At 42.1% G+C, this 23,863-nt stretch overlaps 1 protein-coding gene across 4 annotated transcripts in view; it reads left to right on the top strand.

The window, feature by feature from the left end:
- The window catches only part of RYR3 (ryanodine receptor 3), a 568,187-nt gene that overhangs the window by 493,792 nt on the left and 50,532 nt on the right, over positions 1-23,863 (top strand). For 2 of the 4 annotated variants that reach the window (XM_030814359.1, XM_030814361.1), the window contains exons 68-74: positions 8,149-8,236; positions 9,254-9,346; positions 14,932-14,946; positions 17,953-18,123; positions 18,452-18,511; positions 20,322-20,453; positions 20,924-21,036. In XM_030814359.1, coding sequence (XP_030670219.1) covers positions 8,149-8,236; positions 9,254-9,346; positions 14,932-14,946; positions 17,953-18,123; positions 18,452-18,511; positions 20,322-20,453; positions 20,924-21,036 — 672 coding nt within the window. The remainder of the gene's footprint in view (positions 1-8,148; positions 8,237-9,253; positions 9,347-14,931; positions 14,947-17,952; positions 18,124-18,451; positions 18,512-20,321; positions 20,454-20,923; positions 21,037-23,863) is intronic. The other 2 variants (XM_030814360.1, XM_030814362.1) reach the window with 1 other exon arrangement.

Raw genomic sequence — 23,863 nt, 5'->3', positions numbered from 1 at the left:
AATTCCATGGTTCTCATGACCTGGTTTGATAATTCACTCAGATTTGATAATTCACTGGAATAGCTTATAGAACTCAGGAAAGCACATTAATAATTACAGGCTTATTAGAAAAGAATCAACTCAGGAACATTCAAATGGAAACGACGCATAGGGAAATGTATGGGTTTAGGGGAGTGCAGAACCTCTGTGTCCACCCTGGCACACACCACCCTTCTTGCCCATCAATGTGTTTATCAACCTGTAGGCTCCCTGCATCTCATATGAGCTTTTGTGTAAGTTTAATTGATAAATCACTGGTCATTGGTGATTGAGATTGAACTCAATCTTCAGCACCTCCTCTCTCCCCAGAGGTAGGGAGTGAGGCTGAAAGTTCCAACCCTCTTACCATGTGCTTGGTCTTTCTGGTAACCAGCGCCATCCTGAAGCTACCTAGCCCTTCCCCACTCAAGGGTCGCTTCATTAGTATAAATCCAGGTATGGTCAAAGGGGCTCGTTATATATAACAAAAAAAAGTCCTATTACTCAGGAAATTCCACAAGTTCTAGTAGCTCTGTGCCTGGAAACGGGCAAAGACTAATACATATTTTTATTATACCATACCCTTATAAAGTTTAAGGCCCTAAAATACAAATTTGAAAATGTTTAATTTTAAGGTACCCATTATAGATATTGAAGGGATGCAGGAATATTTGGGGGAACATTGGTAACTTTTTGAGTGGTAACCCATTCTATCATGGGCAAGAAATGGACCTGGATATACTCATTTTAGCATTTATTTTATAAGGCAAATTGTACTTACTATTTAAAATAACCTAATTAAGATTACTTATATTTAGCACTCCAATAGAAACACTTTACACACAACACCTTACACACACACACACACTCTCTCTATATATATATATAAAAATATATAAATATATATTTATTTATATAAATGTATATATTATATAAATAAATGTATAATATATAATATACATACACATATATTATATATAATATATAATATACATACACATATATTATATATAATATATAATATACATAAATATATATTATATATAATATACATAAATATATATTATATATAATATACATAAATATATATTATATATAATATACATAAATATATATTATATATAATATACATAAATATATATATAATATATAATATACATACATATATATTATATATAATATATAATATACATACATATATATTATATAATATATATACATACATATATATAATATATAATATACATAAATATATATAATATATAGATATAATATACATACATATATAGATATAATATACATACATATATAGATATAATATACATACATATTATATATAGATATAGACATATATATTATATATAGATATAATATACATATATTATATATAGATATAATATACATATATATTATATATAGATATAATATACATAAATATATATTTTATATATAAATATATTTATGTGAAAATGAGTACAATTTCCCATAGGTAAAGAAAGAAAATATTTTTCACATATATATAAAAAATATTTTCTTTCCTTACCTATCTATGGGAAATTGTACTCATTTTCACACACAAAAATCCCTGCTTTTTTGAGGGTCATCATTTTAGTCATTTCCCATATCATAATAATGTTAGCAGTGTAGAGAAGGAAATCGCCAGAGTTTGAAGTGAAAAACAAAAGTAGAGTAAGGTTGCTCCTGGAATAGCTGTTTAATTGCATTTGTCTCTATTGACGATCAAGACTCAAGACGGCGTATGTTGTACTTATGCAGTGTTTGACAGTTACTAAAAATGGCAATGTCAGAGAGTCTTTGAGATCATCATTAATTCATTCATCCCCACTTTTCAATCTGTTCTTCCCAGAGCATCACGGTCATATGAGCTGTGCTGAGAAACACAGGCTTCCAACGTGAGTGCCTTTACTTTCTTCAGGTCCTCTCTTCATCCAAAAAATTAGCTGGCTTTGAATTATGGAATTGTGGCCTTGGCAGGGTTGTTAGAGGTCACCTCATCTTACCTCCCAGTGGATGGAGAAATACCCCTTCTTTTTTCCTATCATGACTTTCTGCCTCTGGTTATTGGGAAAAGTGGAGGGCAAAAGACAACAGGGACAGCATTGCCATGCATGCAATACCATTCTAGTTTCAGACAGTTCAAACCATTTGAGCTCAAAGGATAACTCCTACCTATCAGCTCTAATTTTACTCTCCAGAACCACACAAAATTACTCTAATCCCTCTTGTGGCAGCTCTTTAAATATGTAACAGAGCCATCTTGGGCTTTCCTCTTCCCTGCTTTTTCTCGTCATATTAAACCTTTGTACTCTTTTCTGCCCTGCCACAGCAGTGTGTAAAGTTTCTTCTGTGTCTGGAATACTCTTCTGAAGAGCGGCTTCTGTTGGTCAGTGTCCAACCTGAAGTTGACCCAGAATAAGCAAGAACCAGCTGTGGTGTGCTCAGTGGGGGACACATAAGTGCTTCGTTTTCTCACGCCAGGAGATAAAAGTCAAGACGTATTACACAAGTCTTTTTTTTTTTTTTTTTTTTGAGACAGAGTCTCACTCTGTTGCCCAGCCAGGCTGGAGTACAGTGGTGCGATCTTGGCTCACTGTAACCTCCGCCTCCTGGGTTCAAGCGATTCTCCTGCCTCAGCCTCCTGAGTAGCTGGGACTACAGGTATGCACCATGACACCTGGCTAATTTTTTTGTATTTTTAGTAGAGACAGGGTTTCACCATGTTGGCCAGGCTGGTCTCGAACTCCTGACCTCAGGTGATCTGCCTGCCTCTGCCTCCCAAAGTGCTGGGATTACAGGCATGAGCCACTGCACCCGACCTAAACAAGTCTCTCTTTCTAAAAGGTTATCAGCTTCTTAGCCTCCTTCCTGGGAGTCAGAAATATTTGGAACTTAGCATTGAACTTTAAATAGTGAGATTTTTGGTGAAAACCTATCTCTCAAACTGTTGAAGGGAGTTAGAGTAAATCCCATGCAGCAACTGCCTCAGGCTTGGTCCTCTAGGGGAGGCTTTGGAACAAAGCTGAAAAAAGCTCTTACCTCCGAAGTAGACATGCTGACTGTGAACACAGGAGCATGGCTTCATTTTCTTTCAAAACCTGATCATTTGTCTGTTGTTTTTTGTTTTGTTTTGTTTTTGTTTCTGGGGCAAAGTGTCGCTCTGTCACCCAGGCTGGAGTGCAGTGGCGTGATCTCTGCTCACTGCAACCTACACCTCCTGAGTTCAAGTGATTCTCCTGCCTCAGCCTCCCGAGTAGCTGGGATTACAGGCATGTGCCACTATGCCCGGCTAATTTTGTATTTTTAGTAGAGACGGGATTTCACCATGTTGGTCAGGCTGGTCTTGTCCTGACATGAGGTGATCCACCCACCTTGGCCTCCCAAAGTGCTGGGGATTACAGGCGTGAGCCACCGCGACCAGCCCCATTTGTCTTTTTGAAAATGAAAGTCTGGGCCGGGCGCGGTGGCTCACGCCTGTAATCCTAGTACTTTGGGAGGCCGAGGCGGGCAGATCATGAGGTCAGGAGATCAAGACCATCCTGGCTAACACGGTGAAACCCCGTTTCTGCTAAAAGTACAAAAAATGAGCCGGGCATGGTGGCGGGTGCCTGTAGTCCCAGCTACTCGGGAGGCTGAGGCAGGAGAATGGCCTGAACCCAGGAGGCGGAGCTTGCAGTGAGCCGAGATTGCGCCACTGCACTCCAGCCTGGGCTACAGAGTGAGATTCCATCTCAAAAAAAAAAAAAGAAAATGGAAGTCTGAATCTCCTTACTTTTGCTACCCCCCAGGATTCTGTTCTTATGCTTCTTGTTTTTCCTGTGACTGTGCTCAGTTATTTCATCCACTTAGGTTGCTGCTGCTCTTTTGGTTGTTGTTATAAATTTAAGAGTTACAAGTACAGTTTTGCTACATAGATACATTGCTTAGTGGCAAAGTCTGGACTTTTGGTGTGACCATCACCCAATACAACCTCTCTGGAAAACAGTATGGAAATTTCTCAAAGAACTAAAATTAGACCTACTATGCAGTCCAGCAATCTCATTGCTAAGCATCTACCCAAAGGAAAAGGAATCATTATATCAAGAAGATACTTGCACTCATATGTTTATTGCAGCACTATTCACAACAGCAAAGATATGCCATCAACCCAAGCATCTATCAATGGATGCCTGCATTTAAAAAAAGTGGGATACACATATACATACACAGTGGAATACTATTTAGTGATTAAAAGGGACAAAATCATGTCTTTTATAGCAACGTGGATGGATTGGAGGCCATTATCTTAAATGAGACAACTCAGAAACAGAAACTCAAATACTACATGTTCTCACTTGGTGGGAGCTACATAATGTGTCCACATGGACATAGAGGGTAGAAAAATAGACATTGGAGATTCGGAAGGGTTGGATGGAGCTGAGGGATGAGAAATTACTTAATGAGGACAATGTGCCTTATTTGAGTGACGTGCCATCTCCTCCATATGGCAGAATCTCTGATGGTTACCTCTAAACCCAGCCTTCTTCTCTGCCTACAGCCTTGAGTTTTCCAACTGCCTTTTGGCAGCAAGCAGTGCAGATAATAAAAGAGACCCATAGATCAGCTAGGTATCTATAAGAAAATCAAGCGACTAAATATTGACAGAGGTGATGAATCCCGTAGGAGACTGGGAGCAAGCAGGGGAAGCACCTTGTTGCATTAATTGGGGGCAGAGAGGGTATGAGCGAATGTGAACAGCTGGGTAAGGATCTTCCATTCTCCCACAAATACCTTCCTTGACTTGTGTGCCTAGGGGAAAACCTTTAATGAGATGTTTTTCATTGCACTTATCACTCTGAGCTTGAAGAAAGAACCTCCCTAGAGATAAAGAGCAAATGTCTGCCTCTTAGAAGAGGGATGGCCAAAGAAAAATATGTTCAGCTGAAACTGCATTCTCACACAAAGGCAACAAGATGAAAATCCTCTTCCTTCTCCCACCAAGAAACGTTACCCAAGATTTTGTTCCTGATGCTCTTGCTACTCATAGTCCCCATGGCTGTGCTTTTCCTTGGCTAGATAGGATATGACCCTCATCTTTTCCCACTGAAGGCATCTCGAAAACCTGTCAAGCTCATTTAAACCAAAACACTAAGGAATGAATAGCTGGTAGTTGTGATAAAATTTGAAATTTGACCCTGAGAAATCAATAGAAAAGAAAACAGAAAGCATTGCCAACCTTAAGCCTCAAGTTTGAATTTCATTTGGCTGCTAGTAATGGAGAATTGGCTATAGTGGCTTAAACAAATGAGAAATTTAATCTCACACGGAAAAGAAGTCCAAAGATAGTTGAGCTAGGACCAATATTGTTCCTCGTTAGAAAGCCTCATTCCTTTGTCTTTCTTTCTTTCCTTTTCTTTCTTTCTTTCTTTCTTTCTGTCTGTCTGTCTGTCTGTCTGTCTTTCTTTCTTTCTTTGACAGAGTCTTGCTCTGTGGCCCAGGCTGGAGTGCAATGGCACAATCTCGGTGCTCACTGCAACCTCCGCCTCCCAGGCTCAAGTGGTTCTCCTGCCTCAGCCTCCCGAGTAGCTGGGATTGCAGGTGCCCACCACCATGCAAAGCTAATTTTTGTATTTTTTTAGTAGAGACGGGGTTTCACCACATTGGCCAGGCTGGTCTCAAACTCCTGACCTCAAGTGATCCACCTGTCTCAGCCTCCCAAAGTGCTGGGATTACAGGTGTGAGCCACCATGCCCAGCCTCAGTCCTTTGTCTTTATATTCTCAACATTGCCTTCCATCTTTGAAGTTACTTTATGATATAATAAGCCAATTAGAGTTCCAGCCATCATATTTTCATTCCAGACAGGAAGTAGGAAATCAACAGGAGAAAGGCAAAAAGGCACCTTCAGCTATCTGATCCCTTCTTAGAGATTTATTTCCAGAAGGCCCATCCAACAACTTCTACATTCATCTTATTGATCTGAACTTAGTTACATACCTATAGTTAAAGGGAAGCTGTGTAATGTGATCTTTAGCAGGGCATAGTTCCACCCTGAACAAAATGGGGTTTGTTACTATGGAAGAAGAGGAGAATGAACATTGAGTAGGCAACCAGTAATGTCAGCTATATGAAGGAGAGGCTGCTTGAATCTGAAAACAAGAGAGATTAGATAAGAATGTCCCTGAGGCTGGAACCAAGGGCAGTAAGGAATTCAGGAGATAAGAGAAGGATCCCAGAGTGATCTTGGCCTCATGAGTCTTTACATTTCTTAGGCTGGTGCTCCTCATGAATGGGAAGGAGGTACAGGCTACCCACAACAATTCATTCTGATGTCCTAGGGCTTAGGGAACTGGCTTTTGGTAGCTGTTACCCTACATGAGGCAAGAGGCATCAGGTTTTTTAAACCATTTTGAGACGCAATTTTTTTTTAACTAAAGAAAGACAATAGTTTAACTTGTGTCACTGTGATATTTCGATATAATAAATATGTATTTGCTCTTCATCTCTGCTTCCTGGCGCAGAGCTCCTAAAACTCATAGAATTTCCTGAGGGAAAGGGATGAAAGGAACATCTTCTGTTATTCATACTAAGCCCCTTTCAACCATACCTGAGTTTATTCTAATGAGGTGACTCTTGGAGAATGGAGACTGGTTGCCAGATGTACCAACTCTGCAATTAGAGGGTTGGAGCTTTCAGCCCCACCACCATTTACCCTCCCCTAACCTCTGGGGAGAGGAGAGGGGCTGGATATTGAGTTTAATAACCAGTGGCCTGTGGTTTCACCAATCATGCCTATATAATGGAGCCACCACAAAAAAAAACCCTAAGCTATGGGGTTTGGAGACGTCCATGTTGCTGAACACACAAAGGTACTGGGAAGGTGGTGTGCCTGGAGAAGGCGTGGAAGCTCCCTGCCTCTTCCCCCATACCTTGCCCTATGCATCTCTTTCATTTGGCTATTCCTTGGTTGTGTCCTTTACAATAAACTGGTAATAGTAAATCAAGTATTTTCCTGAGTTCTGTGAGCTGCTCTAGCAAATTATTGAACCCAATGAAGGGGTTGGTTATAGCCAGTTGGTCAGAAGTACAAGTCACAACCTGGGACTTGAGACCGGCATCTGAAGTGAGAGGCAGGCTTGTGCGTCTGAGCCCTTCACCTGTGGGGACTGCACTAAATCCAGGTAGTTAGTGTCATATTTGAATTGTAGGGCACTCAGTCAGTGTCTGAAGAGTTGAAGAATTGTTTTATGTGAGAAAAACCCCACATATTTGGTATCAGAAGTGTTGAGCAGAGAAACAGTGAGGTTTTTTTGTTTTTTGTTTGTTTAGTTACTCTATGTAGACATTTGAAAATGACAACTCACCCAGCCCTTGGAAATACAGTTTAATTTGAATATGTAAGCTACTTCATGGCAAGACAGCTTACAGAAACGACTGAATTCCTGAAACTGCAGTTCAGCCTTCTTGGTGCTACTGCAAAATTTCTTAACCAGTCTATTTTTTTTTTATGAGTAATGCTTATTTATAGGGAATCTTCAAACCATTTTAGAGGGCATAGTTGAGGATAATTGATCTCTGCTTATACACTTCAGATCACAGTGAAAAACATATTATCTTACAAATTTCATTGATGAAACTGGCTTTAAAGGAAAAAGGGTGGGACATGAGTGCTCAGAATTTCAGAGATTTGACAATGACAAGTGTCAAGGACAAGGTTAGATGTCATAGTGACCAAGACTTGCCTACCTTTGCTAGCCTTATATATTAAAGGAAGCATGTCCCAAAACTTAGAGTGTAACCTTAATCAACTAATCAGTTTAAAGAAAACACATAACCTACTTTTGACCATTTTGAAATGTTGATTTCGGACATCAGTTTGCTAAGAAAATTCTTGAAACCTTTGGCAAATGGAAATAATTATTGTAGATCTTTCAAGAAATCTACTGTAATTATGTACCTATATGTAATGTTTAAGGAATATATTGCTATTTAGTCTCTCTGATTATTGCTTTCATATGAGAATGCAGTTTGATCTGGATAAATGTGTGTCTCCAGTGCTGGTATAATTTTTAGGGTGTGAATATTTTAATCCCTACTGAAATTCAAATGCCTATTCATTTACTTTTGGACCCAGATCTAACTGGCTGAAAAGCCCTGACGCTGATTCTGACCAGCTCTTCCGCATGGTGGCAGAAGTCTTCATCCTGTGGTGTAAATCTCATGTAAGAACACATTTGGGCCCTGGGTTTAGAATGGTTGTGAAAGCTGCAGACCGTGGAAAACTGTTGATGAAAAAAAAGCCAAACTGTAAAATATTCGAAGAGATGTATTCTGAGCCAAATGTGAGGACCATGACCCATGACACTGCCTCAGGAGGTCCTGAGAACATGTACCCAAGGTGGTTGGGTTACAGCTTGACTTTATACACTTCAGTGGGACAGAAGTTACTGACAGAGGCGTGAATCAATACATGTAAAGTATACCTTGGTTTAGCCCAGAAAGGCAGGACATCTTACAGGGGTAGGTACTGGGCATCCAGGTCATAGATGGATTCAAAGATTTTCTGATTGACAGTTGTCAGTCAGAAAGGGTTATTATCTAAAAACCTGGAATCAATAGAAACAGTATCTGAGTTAAGACAAAGGATTGTGGAGACCAACATTGTTATTATGTAGATGAAGTCTCATATGTGGCCACCCATAGAGACAACAGGTGACATTTGTTTCATATTCAGACATTTAAAAGGTGCTAGACTCTCATTTAATCTCTTCAAGATCAGGAAAAGACCAGGAAAGGGAAGGGGATTCTCTCCAGAATGTGAATTTTCACCACAGGAGAGACAGCTTTCCAGAGCCCTTTCAAAATATGTCAAATAAATATATTTTGGGGTCAAATATTTTTATTTCCTTTAAGGCCTGCTGTCTGTCATGTCATGCTATACTACAGTCAGGTTGGAATTTGGTGTCTTATTGCTACCAAGAATCTATTTTGTCAGTCTTAAGATCTCTATTTTAATGTTAATGCTGGTCATATGTGCCTAAACTCTAAAAGGGAGAGGGTATAATGAGACATGCCTGACCTCCTCTTCCCATCATGGAATGAATTAGTTTTTCGGGTGTCTTCGGAATCACCTCGGCTGAGAGGAGGGGTCTATTCAGTTACTTGGGGAGCTTAGAATCTTATTTTTGGTTTACAGAACTTTCTTGTAATGTTTGCTTTTTCAATTCTTTCCCACTTAGAACTTCAAGAGGGAAGAGCAAAATTTTGTGATTCAGAATGAAATTAATAATTTGGCATTTTTAACTGGAGACAGCAAAAGCAAGATGTCAAAAGTAAGTCCTTAGAAATCAATTCCAAAAACTCCTCAACCTTAACCTTAGCCGGGACTTGGATCTATTTCATATTTTCTGGGGATTAACACCATACTTCATTTAGGCCAAACTACATAATCAACAGTCTCTGCTGCTGTTTCTTTGAGAACGAGCCAAAAGAAACTGCTCTCAAATAAGCATGGTCGTCACATTTTATGAATAAATAGCTGCTTGTATGTCAAAAAGGTTAAGTTTCAAGACTTGCCTGAGGCATCTGAGAGGTCTCCAAAACAAAAGCTACTGTTAGTGGTTTTAAAATAGAACTACTTCCTGTGTAGTGAGGATACAGAAATACACATGCCTAGAGCCACCTTTTGATAGCTAGGAAAAAATTACCTTGCTTTGTAGATTTTGACAGCACGTACTTTTACATCATGCTTGTTTTCCTCCTATCTGTAATATCCAATACCTGTTTTATTTCAGCTGTGTTGATCTCTTAATGCCCTCTGTTACTTTTTCATGACAGTTGCACTCAGAAAGCCAAACATTTGTCCATTTCCTTTAGGAAATGTTTGAAAAAGGGCATATCAGACATCAGTCTGAAAAAAGAGTAACCTATAGAGAGGAGCATAGCGGGAATACAAGGGGCACAAGTTAGCCTCCCAGCTCCTCTTGCGTCAGCTCTGCACACTGAGGCTTCATTATTTTGATTTAAGAGACTTCTCAGACATACTTCTTCAAGTGTACATACAAAAGCAAAGCCTACTTAAATGTGATGTTTTGTTACCAGCTGTTATGGTTTACCCTTGACTCTGTACCCCTGAGAAATGTGCCTCAATGAGGGTTGATTTTATATGTCAAGTATAAGTGACATTAATACCTGAGATGTGCATCTCTCTCATTGCTGGTACAGTGCTGCCTTTGAGGAACATCAAGGTGGAGTGTGCATGGGGACCCTCAGAAGGAAAAGTCAGTTCTGGAAAGATTGAGAATCGTGGGTTTTTATAACAAAGCCCTTGGGCATCTTTCCAAATAACCATTTGGGATGGAGGTTTCATATATAAGCTGCAGACAAGGGGCTGGTATGACACCAAAAATGAAAACTTTAGCACCTAGAGCTCCACCAAGCATAGCTAGCTCTAGTCAGCTGCGATCATTCTGAGCTTTCTGTTGCTTTTATTTATGTTGACACATTTCTTCCAACATATAGAAATTGACTGTTAGAGTTTATAGTATACTCTAAGTATACACTTTTAGTATACATTGCTTCATAAAGTTTGACAAACAAAATTATGTACATACAAAGTAGAGCAATCACATTCATGAGGAATCTTTGCTGCAAAGGGATCCGTTGTGCTTTAGTTTTATTTGATTTTTCAAAATTCATTTTGCATTTGTCTTTTGGTAAACACTATTGTCATATGATGTAGACGAGGTTGAGTTCTTTCAAATCCACCTTTCTGGGACAGCTAGCTTATCTTAAGTTGCCTCTGCAGGTCTTCTTATAGGTATCACAGCCTCTTCTTTGACTCATCTACCTACAGAAAGTCAATAAATCTCAGACAGATTCCATACTATCTTTTTTTTAAATTTTTTGAGATGGAGTCTCACTGTGTTGCCCAGCTGGAGTGCAGTGGTGTGATCTCGGCTCTCTGTGAGCTCTGCCTCCCAGATTCAAGCAATTCTCCTGCCTCAGCCTCCCAAATAGCTGGAGCTACAGGTGCACGCCACCACACCCGGCTAATTTTTGTATTTTTAGTAGAGATGGAGTTTCGCCACATTGGCCAGGCTGGTGTCGAACTCCTGACCTCAAGTGATCCCAGAGTGCTGGGATTACAGGCGTGAGCCACAGCTCCTGGCCTTATCTTCAAATTGGGGTAGATTGAATGGCTCAGGACTGAACCAGCTAACGTCCATTGGGATTGTCAGGGAACGGTCACAAAGCAATGGAAATGAATCTGATACCAGGACTTGGATCCTGGATGAGCAGAAATGGCAAAGACATCTCAAGCCTCTGGTAATGAATGAATGCTCAAGGTCCTTGGGTTTACATTTGGAAAAAGATGAGGTAACAAAAAATGGCATTTCAAAACCCACCTACTAACAAACTAACCTGACATTTTGTTCATTCATATCACTGAATGAGGAAAAGGGGGTGTTTGCTTCTTGACAAAGAATGGTCATTTTCAGAAGGTGGGCTTCTTCCTTGCTGGTCCAGTTAGTCTGTAGAAGCAAAGTCCTTTGTTTCATTTCTGTTGTTGTCATATGCCAATTATTTCTGAGCTACATGGGATAGGATCAAAATTACAATGTAAGAATGGATGAGAGGACACTCCCTAGATGTTGAATAATATTTGCCATGATCCTCAGGGTAACAAGTGTTCATACTGTTCCTGTTGCCTGAGTTGAGACACCGTGTAGTGGTAAATAGACCAGAAGGTGAAAGGAAGCTAAGTCTTGCCCCTGGCCCAGCTGTTGGCTAGAGCTACACCTTGCATCATTCACTTAACTCCTCTGGGTCCCAATTTACCAATCTGCAGAATGGGATTGAGCTTACTACCTGACTTCTCCCAGCTCTACTGAGACGTTCTGGTTGAAAGTCAGTTTCAACGGTATCTCTAGGATACAGTAATATTTGAGAAATGCAGTGCATTATTTCAGACAAAGAGATACCATGCCTCTGATAAGCAATAACTCCTAGCCATTTCTGGTATTTTTTGGATGTGGAACTACATATTGAGGGGTTAGGGCAGGAGTATTCCTCCTTATCAGTTGACTCCCTATTGCCTTTGCCTCCCTGCAACTAGATGTTCTCTCTACTACCTGATCTGAACAGTGACCTGTACTTGCTTTTATCTCCACTCTTAACTGAATTCTGGTGTTGTAAAAATGAAGTTAGCCTCAGTGCATATGGCAGGCTTTGTGGAGGTATGTGTATATGAATGCCCTATGCCACACACACCACATATGCCATTGCGAATGGAAAGGAAGTGAAGAAAATATACAGTGAGCCATGCTGTTACTACTTGATTAGTCGAAGGTCACTTCAAAGATAACGTTATTTTTCTGGGTCAGTCAAAGCAGATTTTGCTTGTGAGAGCTCATTGTATATTTTGTGTATATAATACCAGTTTGCAAATGTATGTTAAGCTAAATGTAACTAAGCTTAGCAAGTGTTTTTTGTTTTGTTTTGTTTTGAAACTTTTTTTGTTTCTGGAAAAATGACAGCAGCTTCTTCAGAAGGGAATGGTAAGTTAGAATGTGTTCAGCCCAAGAAATGCCAGTTCCTTGACCAAGGTTATAAACAATAAAATAAAAAAAGTGTTGTGATGCAGGAAATATTAGAGTGCCTCATGGTTCAAAGCCACTCCACCCCATGAAGCGTGATTTCAGTGGATCGAAAAAGGACAGGAAATATTTTAGAAGCTATCTTTGAGTTTTTCAAGGGCATTGACACTTACATGTGTGAGTGAATTTTCTTGCTCATTCTCCCTCATTCATTCCCTCCCCTACCACTTTTCTCTTTTTTTTTTTCTTCTTCTTCTTTGAGACGGAGTCCCACTCTGTCGCCCAGGCTGGAGTACAGTGGTGTGATCTCGGCTCACTGCAAGCTCCACCTCCCAAGTTCACACCATTCTCCTGCCTCAGCCTCCCGAGTAGCTGGGACTGCAGGTGCCCGCCACCACGCCCGGCTAATTTTTTGTATTTTTAGTAGAGATGGGGTTTCACTGTGTTAGCCAGGATGGTCTCGATCTCCTGACCTCGTGATCCGCCCGCCTCGGCCTCCCAAAGTGCTGGGATTACAGGCGTGAGCCACCGCACCCCGCCTTCTCTTTTGTTTTTATTCCCTTTGTTCTTGCACTTCTGCTGTGTACTTACAGGCATGTGTGCATACTCTGTCTCTCTCTCTCGTAAACATGCACACAGGAACACACACTCATCCTCTTCTTCTCCTCTCCCCCTCCCCTTTCACCCCCCCTTTTCTCCTCCTCTCCCCCCCTTCTCTCCACCATTTCTTCCTTCCCTCCTGCCCTCCTTCTCTCACTCTATCTCTTGCTTCGCATTCTCAGACTGACTTACAGAAAGTCTCCATTTCCTCTGTCTAATGTTGGGTTGACTTGTCATTGCTTCGGTTACCTTCTCAGTGGGACAAGAGCTTCCCATGGCCCGGGCTTGCCTTTGTTCAGAAGCCTGACACCAGCTCTCCCTGTGCCGTCCCCTTGTGATGTGTCCTCAAAGTCACTTACCCCACAAAAGCCTGTGTCTGTCTTTTAAGTTCTACACACAAAATCAACTGTCTGATTATAAGCTAACTACTGGTGATAGTTTAGTTTATGATGTAAGCGTGGGGAGATGAAATGATTTTGAAGGTGTAGGAATCTGTACATTTCTATTAAGAAAATAAAACATGGGCCAGTGTGGTGGCTCATGCCTGTAATCCTAGTACTTTAGGAAGCTAAGGAGGGAGGATCACTTGAGGCCGAGGGTTCAATACGAGCCTGGGCAACATAGCGAAACCCCGTCTCTTAAGAAAAAAAAAAGGAAGAAAGTGAAAGAAAATAAAATGTTTCCACCACCAAATTTTTAAAAGCATTTCATTAGAAAATTGCAATGAGTTAACTAATCTTAGCAATATGTGACAGAACAAATAAAATTAGAATCTGTAGCCCCACCCTAAGGTATGTTTAAACGTTGTGGCACAAGAAGGGAAACGCTCCGTCTTTTAGTTTTTTTGGTGATCCTGAATCACTTTGGATATTCCTAGAGTACTTTTTGTTAATAAATCTTCTTTTTTCGTTGTTGTTGTTTTTTTTTAAGACAGGGTGTCCCTCTGTTGCCCAGTCTGGAGTGCAGTGGTGTGATCATAGCTCACTGCAACCTCGAACTCTTGAGCTCAAGTGATCCTCCTGCCTCAGCATCCCTAGTAGCACACACCACCACACCCAGCTGAATTTTTTTTTTTTTGTAAAGACAGTGGCTATGTTGCCCAGGCTGGTCTCAAATTCCTAGCTTCAAGTGGTCTTCCCACCTTGGCCTCCCAAAGTGCTGGGATTACAGGCATGAGCCACCGTGTCTGGCCTACGCTGCCTTCTTTTAACATAAGCACAAGCATTGCCCCTTAGCTCAGTTCTCCCCTCTCTGTAGCCACAGATGTTGCTAATGTGGTGGGTAGAAGGAAGAAAGAAAACTCGGCTCTTTGGTTATATGACAGATTGTCTATAGCCTATCCAGGTGAAAGGAGGGAGGTAGAAGGGGCAAAGACTTCAGATCTGGCCACCCACAAGAACTCGCTAGATCTAAAGACCAGCGTGGGTTGGGTCTGAGTGCCATACACTCTGGAAGGCTGCTTCTGGGTTGACCTTACCTGAGAAGTAGATTGCTTGGTCTGGATGTAAGTCCTTTGACCAAATTAACCTCCGTCCTAACCTCCCACTCACTCTTCATGCTATGCTCAACTGGCTTCCAGAACCACTGAGTTTCTGTTGTGTTGGCTGAGAAATGGGGGCTAAGAAGCTATAACTAACATGTAGTGCCTTATGCCTTAGAGCCCTGCTTTTACTGACTGACTCTTCTCCTTGTTTCTTTCCTTTTGTCTTTCCACACAGGCCATGCAAGTAAAGGTACAGGTCAAATGCATGACGTGTCTTTTCTGTCCTAGTATTAGAGGTGCCAGGCTCTGGCCCCCTCTGCACTGTGATCACCATGGGGGTGGTACAGAATGGATTTTCCCTCCTGGAGGTCCCCCAGGCCTGCACCAGGGAAGACAACTGCCTGTCAAAGAGTGAATGTAGGCCTACCCACCCTTGGAATGGGGAAGCCGGGGAAGCCAGCCAAGCCTCACCCTAACCGAGGTCTCCTTGCTATCTCTGCTCCCTTCTCCAGCTGCCCTCTCGGCAGCCACCACACTAACAGAGATAGGGATGACTGACAGGGCTTGAGAACCCAGGGGACTACTCCTCGTGGTGCTACCCAGGGTCAGAGTCCTATTTTTTATTAGTGGTCTCAGCCCTTTCACACTGTAGGTGTCCTGCCTCCTGTATAAGGCTCCCATGATTCAAAGAGAGTCTTCCAAAGACTACCCTGGGAGAATTTCCCAGTTACAGTTTCAGGTTATAACTGAACATTTTCTCTTCCTCTTAATTAATGTGTTTCGGCTGCCATTCTCCCAAACCTCCGCTCTACACTATGCAGTGAAGAAGGGGAGATGCGCAGGAACTAGGGCACATGCAGCTGTTAGTTAGGAAAGGAAGATGGAGCCCAGGCGAGATAGACTTGCATCTGGATAGCTCAGAGGCTTACTTGCTATGTGATCTTGGAAAAATTGCTTAACTTCCCTGAGCAATCCCATTCTCATTTACAAAACTGACTGGTTTCAGGGGTTTTGGGAGGATCATAAATGTTTTATATAAGTAGCAGGCACATTTGGAGTCATATTGCATATGCAGCATTTATGATTAGAAGAACATGAGATTGGCCCAATCAAATAGAGAGTGAGCAGGAAATAATTTAGAGTGTGTAATCAAATCCACGTAATTACACTTTTAGGCATATTTATTCGATTGCATGCTGTGTATTACCATTTATATTTTACATGTATACATATGTGATATCACATACTTCATATACATATAACCAGGTTCTGTTTTATGGATGATTTGAAACATTTTCAAGGGTAATTTAGACTATAAATGAGTTTTGCCCTGAGTTGCAACCTTTAGAATTTTAAACCTGGTGGTAGAATGGTGAGGAGCCCAGCAAGCACTCAGCCAGTGATAGTTGGCACACACTCAGTGAAGCAGCTCTCCCTTCCTGCTGTTTTCTGGAACACCAGGAGCCTCCTCCTCTTAGCCCCATTTCTTTCCCTCTTTATATTTCTTACTGCCCCTCCCACTGCTGTCCAGGGGCTGACTGGTGTTTTGGAGCACTGGACACAAGATACCCCTGCAACCAATAGAATTTTCTGGCAATGTTTGGCCAGACTGGGGTTCTGCTGGCCAGAGATTTTGCTGTGGTTTCTGTGATACTGTGATACAACCACCTGAAATTGCGGCCACCACAAGTGCTGAAAGAAATTACACTGTTCTTAAGAGTGTCCGTTAATAATTATGAAACTCTTTTGCCCTTTGGAAAGCAATTTCAAGAGATTAGTCCCAAGACAGTGTTAATTCTGACCCTACTCTTCTCTTCCAAAAGCCTTTTCCCATAAAATGAATTCTGCCCAAGCCCAGGAGGACCAGGTCTTGCGTGCCAGTTCCAGGGGAGGCATCTGGCTTGCTCCCAGAGCTCTGTATCTGTATGTCATGATAAACCACAGTGCTGCCCCCTCATTGCTGCAAACACTCCATGGTACCTCATAGCGCAAAGCTTTGGTGAGCACCGCTTCTTTCCCGGAGTCCCTGACTTGCTTCTGGCTGCCCAGCCCTCCCCACTTCCAGCAAGTGCCCACTGAGGCCCAGTCCTGCAAGGACGTACCACGTGAGCAGCTCTGCGTCTCTGGAACCTGGAATTATGAAAACTGAGTCACCGCAGAGCCTTGTTTCCTTGAGCCCACCTGGACCCACCAAGTGATTTCCCTGTGCTGTGGATGCTGAGGGTTCTCAGTGGGTTCCCTGGGGCAACTATTGTGTCATAGCCCAGTGCACTGGATTCCTCTTTTTTTTTTTTTTTTAATGTTTTTTGTTGTTGTTGTTGAGGCCGAGTCTTGCTCTGTCACCCACGCTGTAGTGCCATGGCGTGATCTCGGCTCACCGCAACCTCTGCCTCATGGGTTCAAGCAATTCTCCTGCCTCAGCCTCCTAAGTAGCTGAGATTACAGGCGTGCGCCACCATGCCCAGCTAACTTTTATATGTTTAGTAGGCCCAGGCTGGTCTCAAACTCCTGACCTCAGGCGATCCACCCACCTCAGCCTCCCAAAGTGCTGGGGTTACAGGTGTGAGCCACCACACCTGGCCTGGATTCCTCTCTTAAACCTACAAATTCACTGAGTGAACTCTCTCTGAAAAGGATGAGAAGGCATAAGCCAAAGAATGAGCTTCCATGGACTGAGGAGTTCCTTTCTTTCATGTCTTCAGTTTTTCTCCTAAGTTTCCTTCAGCTGGATTCCAAAGCAGCCCTACTTTCCGATTTTCCTTTTCTTGTAAGAATTTGCACGGGCTCATGGTGAGGAGGCTATGGTGAGGTGCTCCAAAACACCAGCTTCAGCTTTGAAAACACAGAGCAGTTATTCTGTGCTGGATGCTCTTTCACATTTTTAGTGATTCCCCAGCATCAGAATTCTCAGAACTTTTCTGGGGCCATTTTTGTCAGTTAACAAATCATTCTTTTTGTAGAACACCAGTTTACTTGTTCAGTCCAGAACTGAGTGAGCAATAGGCGTTGGTGATGTGTGTTTAGTTATGTGGCTCTGTGTGCATGTGCAAAAGGAGAAGGCTCAGGGTTATGGCTGGTCTTTGATGGCTACCTAATTCATCTTTGTTCAACACACTCTTTTCACTGTCCTTTGAAGTGTAGTAAGGCCCACCCTATACTGACGGGGCCACAAGGAGGCAGGCTGCCTCTGACAGGAGGCCGTTCCTTTGGGAGAATCACTGAGCCCCTCTCTGTTTATTTCAACATCATCTCCTAGTCTGGAGGACAAGACCAGGAGCGGAAGAAGACAAAGAGGCGGGGAGACTTGTATTCCATCCAGACCTCCCTCATCGTGGCTGCACTCAAGAAAATGCTGCCCATTGGTTTGAATATGTGTACTCCAGGCGACCAGGAGCTGATCTCCCTCGCAAAATCTCGATACGGCCATGTAAGCTGCCCATCTGCCTGGGCTGAGTGTGTGATCCACGTGGTGTAGTGATAGGCATTCAGCCCCTGAAGGGTTAGTCCCCCTCCCCTGGGGGGCGGGGAGCAGATGAGCAGAAACCAGTGTACATGGAGGCAACATGCCCTCATCTTTAAAACTGGTTTGGAAGTCAGTGTGTGCCCTTTGGGACAAATCTCTGGAATATTTTTTCTTTTGTTCTTCTGATAAAGATCCCAGCAAAACTGTGCGTTGACTCTCCATACATCCCCATGTGCTACTTGACAGTTCCATGGTGATCTCCGGGAATAAAATCTGACATCTCTTTCCACAGAGGGACACAGATGAAGAGGTCAGAGAACATCTGCGGAACAACTTGCACTTGCAGGAAAAGGTGATGACTCAGGATGGCAGTGAGAACTCACATAGGCTTTCCTTCTGGCTGCAGGGTTCCGGCTTTTCACTTCATTTACTCATGCTTCTTATATGTGTTCCAAAATCAGTTTTGGGGTATTTGTGTTTAATTGGTAGGACTAGCTCTCTCTTTTTTAAATTTTTTTAAAAAAATTTACTGGTACATGGCCGGGCACAGTGGCTCACGCCTGTAACCCCAGCACTTTGGGAGGCCGAGGCAGGCGGATCACGAGGTCAGGAGATCGAGACCACCCTGGCTAACACGGTGAAACCCCGTCTCTACTAAAAATACAAAAAGTTAGCTGGGCGTGGTGGCAGGCACCTGTAACCCCAGCTACTTGGGAGGCTGAGGCAGGAGAATGGTGTGAACCTGGGAGGCAGAGCTTGCAGTGAGCCGAGATCGTGCCACTGCACTCCAGCCTGGGTGGCAGAGCAAGACTCCTCAAAAAAAAAAAAAAAATGTACTGGTACATAAACTGCCCTTAATGTTTGTTTGTTTGTTTGTTTTTGCCCTTAATTTTTGTTCTTAGCTATTACAAAAAGGATACAAAGAGGCACCCAATAAAGCATCTATTCCAATTTCCCATTATGGGAACGTCAGGCCATAGCAGTGGGATGTAGATTAGGTCTCAGAATTTACTGACTGTAAGTCTTGTTAAACAGTGCAGTGGACACCTGGGGGAAGTTTTAGCACCTCCTGCTCTAAAGAGATTTTGAAACAAAATAATTTTGTGTCTAGTTGGTACAATAAAACAATATAATTTTCATGTTAAAGGCTATTTGAGATGTTTTAAAGCCTGTGAATCTGAACAACTCTTACCTCAGATACATTATGCCCTGAGATGGAGAACTAAGCCAGCACGCAAAGTCTTTCCTTTCCACCCCAAACATATAGGAATGGTGGATAAAATATACTAGAAAAACAAAAAAGGCAATAAAAAGAAATCTCTAGGGCCAGAAAAAAAATCTTAGGGGCTTGGTTTTTTAACCATTGTAAAGGAAGGGGAGTGTGGGACCTCATTAGCCACACTATGCATAAATACAGAGCAAGAAACTTCCATAAAGTTAGCCTTGAACCAGTAAAACCCACAAATATTCCACAGAGAAACCCAAGTGGAATAACCACTTGGAGAGCCTCCACCTCCTAAAATATAAGCTGAGATACCAATAGGTAAAATTCCTCCTGAAGACAAGCTCATATTTTTTTTAAATTACAAAGCACATCAGGAAATCTACTATTAGAGAGTCAGCATAGGAAACAGAGAAGAATTCAACCATAAGGAGCAATTGAAAGAGATGTAAATGTAAATAAAATCAAAACATTTAAAGGAGATATAAAGGAAGTAATCGAACCCGTAAAGCAATAATTGGATGTTATATTTTTAAAGAGGAGAAGGGGAAATGGGTTTGAAAAAAGACTTCACAGTCATTATAAAAATAAAAAATAATCGTTGAAATAAAAAACCTAATAAATGGGTTAAAAATAGGCTACACACAGCTGAAACAAGAATTTATAAATTAGAAGAGTGCTTTAAGGAAATCATCCAAAATGCAACACAGAGAGATGATGAGATGGAAAATATGACAGAAGCATTAAGAGACATAGAAGTTAGAATGAGAAGCTCCTATACAGCATCTACAGTGTTCCAGATGATAATTGAGAAAATGAAAGTGAAGTGATAATAGAAGGAGAGTCTTGACTCCTACAGAACCATGGTAGGACCAAAAGGCTTCTTCAGTATAAGAGGTACAGGAAATTCCTCATCTTAGGAGTATGCTTCAATTTTCAGTCTGATGACCCAGCTGTAAAATGGCAACTGAACCTTTACAAGGATGTTCTGAAGAGTGAAGAACCTTTCAATCCGGAAAAGACAGTGGAGCGTGTGCAGAGAATTTCAGCAGCTGTCTTCCACCTGGAACAGGTAAGGAGCATCTGCCCTGAGGAATGGGGAAGCAGAAACACCCTGGACAGTACAAAGCTGCTCTCCACACTCAGCTGTCAGGTACAAGTGCCCTCATAAGACTGAGAAAACAAAGACCAAGGATCATCCCAAATCACCCCCACATGCCATCTCGATGCCCTGTAATGGGAGACCTCCCCATTATTTCCCCTGCCAGTGTTTTGTGCATTCTTGCCATTAGCTCAAATGCCCTATTTAAGTCCCCTACTGTCAGTTAAGCTGCTATTAGGGAATAAATGACTAAAAGCAATTGGGAGAAAGGAAAACCTAAGACTTTCACAACTGAAATCATCTGCTCCTGGGTGCATTTTGCCAACTACAGTTGAGAAGCCAAAATTCTTCCAGAATGAAGAAGTCTGGGCTACAGGTGACTAGCTTCTGCCACCAGAAGATCAGCCTAATGTGCGCCAACCCATGTGATCTCTTCTCAGGTGGAACAGCCTTTGAGGTCCAAGAAGGCCGTCTGGCACAAGCTGTTATCAAAGCAACGGAAACGGGCAGTGGTGGCCTGCTTCAGGATGGCCCCTCTCTACAACCTGCCCAGGCAAGTATTTTGTCTTTTTTCCTGGCATGTAAGCCAGCGATGGGAATGGAGGTATCCTCCCACAGCTGTGCTCTCTCACTCTTAATCCAAGGAATAGAAATTGGAATCCTTGGCCTATGGAGCTATTGCAGTCTGCATAGTATAAAGGCCTGGCTAAGACAATCAAGGTAAGCATAAAAACTGAAACCAGATGAGATTCTCTAGGGCCCATTCCTGTCGGGCTCACCATTTGTACCCTAAAGTCAGCCAAGTAAGCATATGGAAGTACACTACTTTTGCTGAGGTGGGATTCTTGGTTAGCACATAAAGGCTTCTGGAAAAAAGAAACTGTTTTCTGAAACATTTTACCCCAAATTCCATCAACATGTCCGATAGTATTTCTCTGCTCAGGAAGTTGACACTGAAATTACCATTTCCTCAGCAGGTACAGAAATGTAACTTGACAATCTTTTAGCACAGTGTACTAGCTGTCAAAATATAGAAAGGCTGGAGATGCCTCAAGAGGCATGCCAGAGGCACGATGCCTTTGGGTGTTTTAGCTTATACTTTGAAGTAAAATATATTTGAAGCTTTTGCTGAAAAGTCTGGGACATATCCTTGTCAACATAGGGAATAGTATCAGTGACAGACTGGCCCAGAGTTGACCACCCAGACTGATTCAGTGTCTTTGGTGATGTGGTGACATTCCTGTCCTCAGACTTATTGCAGAGTAGGTATGGTCAGGTCTTGGGTCAATAAACAAAGCTAGTAATTGAATATCAGCCTCTGCTTCATTGACTTATCAAATCAGTAGTAATATTCTCACTTGCTCAGGGAAACTAAACTGACTTAGACAAGTATACTCTGAAGCTTATGTAAATAACTGTGTTTCTTTGGAATATCACATAAAGGACTTTTCCTATGCTTGACATTTTGTTTTCATCAAATTGTGGATCTTGGCCGTAATTTGTCCAGAGTAGCCTATAACCTCGTCCTGAGCCAACTGGCCACCTGGGCTTTCTTAGTTAGGGTCTTTGAAGATAGTTAAGAATGATGGTCTCTGCCGGGTGCAGTGGCTCACTCCTGTAACCCTAGCACTTTGGGAGGCCAAGGCAGGCGGATCACTGAAGGTCAGGAGATTGAGACCAGCCTGGCCAAAATGGTGAAACCATTTCTACTAAAAATATTTTAAAAACTTAGCCAAGCATAGTGGCATGTGCCTGTAATCCCAGCTACTTGGGAGGCTGAGGCAGGAGAATCGCTTGAACCCAGGAGGCGGAGGTTGCAGTGAGCTGAGATCACGCCACTGCACTCCAGCCTGGGCAACAGAACAAGACTCTGTCTCAAAAAAAAAAAAAAAAATCAGCCAGGCGTGGTGGCAGGAGCCTGTAATCCCAGCTACTTGGGAGGCTGAAGCAGGAGAATCGCTTGAACCTGGGAGGTGGAGGTTGCAGTGAACCAAGATAACACCACTGCACTCCAGCCTGGGCAACAGAATGAGACTCTGTCTCAAAAAAAAAAAAAAAAGAATCACGGTCTCTGAGACACACACCTGCTCCAACAGATCTCTTTCAAGAAACAGATTACTATCTTTGGAAGAGAATGAGGCACCACCAAATCAAGTAGAATTCATGAATGAAAAGATGAAAAGCTCAAGCAGTCATGGGCATTAAGCCTGCTGAAGTCCTAACAGAAAAGTGAAATTCATAGCCCGTTAGAAAAAGCAAAAGTGCATAGAATTTGTCTTTGTTTTCTGGAAGTGTCGTAACATCAGAAAGTGTTTCCGTCCCTATCTGATTGAGATTTCTACCTGACATTGTGCTGAGTTGGCCTTCGAAAGAGCCCAGCTCTAAAGCACATGTCTCTAGGACCAGGACAGCTAGGCAGAAATTACATCTCTCAAAAACAAGCATTTTTTTTCTAAATCCACTGAAGATACTAGTACCATCCTTACATATCTGGGCTGTGCCTTCAGTAGTTTTACTCTGTATGGGTAAGAGTAAGTCGAGGAATTCACTATGTCCTTCATGAAGCATGACCGTCCCTAACTCAGTTGTTTTAGAGGAGCTGCTGTGGGTGATCTCTCTAGTATGGAGGACTGTAAGTAGATTTCATAACAACAACAGAGAAGCTGATGATGGAGACAACTTCTCTTCTCCAGCTTGTGATCATCTAGCTGCATAGAATCTCCCAAACGAAAGGGCTAAAGGGATTTATTTTATTATGTGGAAACTGTCTCTGATGCTAGTTTTTAAAAGAAAACTTGTATGCTTCTCTCCAGACACAAAATTAATAATTTCTTCCTGAGCACCTTTCAACAAGTTTGGCTGGAAAAAGTTAATGAACAAACTCAGTATGACAGGCTTATACCCATTTTAATGGTAATGTAACCTGTGGAGAGACCTGCTCATTCTCTGCACACTCCTCCTTTATTGACCATGATTTAACGTTACCATAAGAACACGAATTTGTACAATTTTTAGGAAGAATTCTGATTGGTCAGACTTGAAGAAAGATGGCAAGGGCTGTGTCCTACCGAAAACCATGACCGGAGCTTAATGACTCTGGTGTTGACTTTTATCTTCCTCCCCTCTCCTTCCCTCCTCACCACTGTCCTCACATTTTGTAAACACTTGGCTGCTTTTGCTTTGCAGTGGCTAATATTCCCAGAAGTCAATCCTGGCTTATCGGGAGTGGCTCGTGCCAGTTATTCAGTGCACCCACATACCAGGGACATAGCTAGAATCCATGAGGCACACAGAAAATACGCCAACGACGTAACGTGCTTAAACCTTGCCTTGCTAAGTAAAAGCTAGAGCACCTTACCAGTGTGGTTACTTGGAGAATG

The sequence above is a fragment of the Nomascus leucogenys genome, chromosome 6, assembly GCF_006542625.1.
Source record: "Nomascus leucogenys isolate Asia chromosome 6, Asia_NLE_v1, whole genome shotgun sequence".
Classification (NCBI taxonomy): domain Eukaryota; kingdom Metazoa; phylum Chordata; class Mammalia; order Primates; family Hylobatidae; genus Nomascus; species Nomascus leucogenys.
This window is presented reverse-complemented; position numbering and strand designations above follow the sequence as displayed.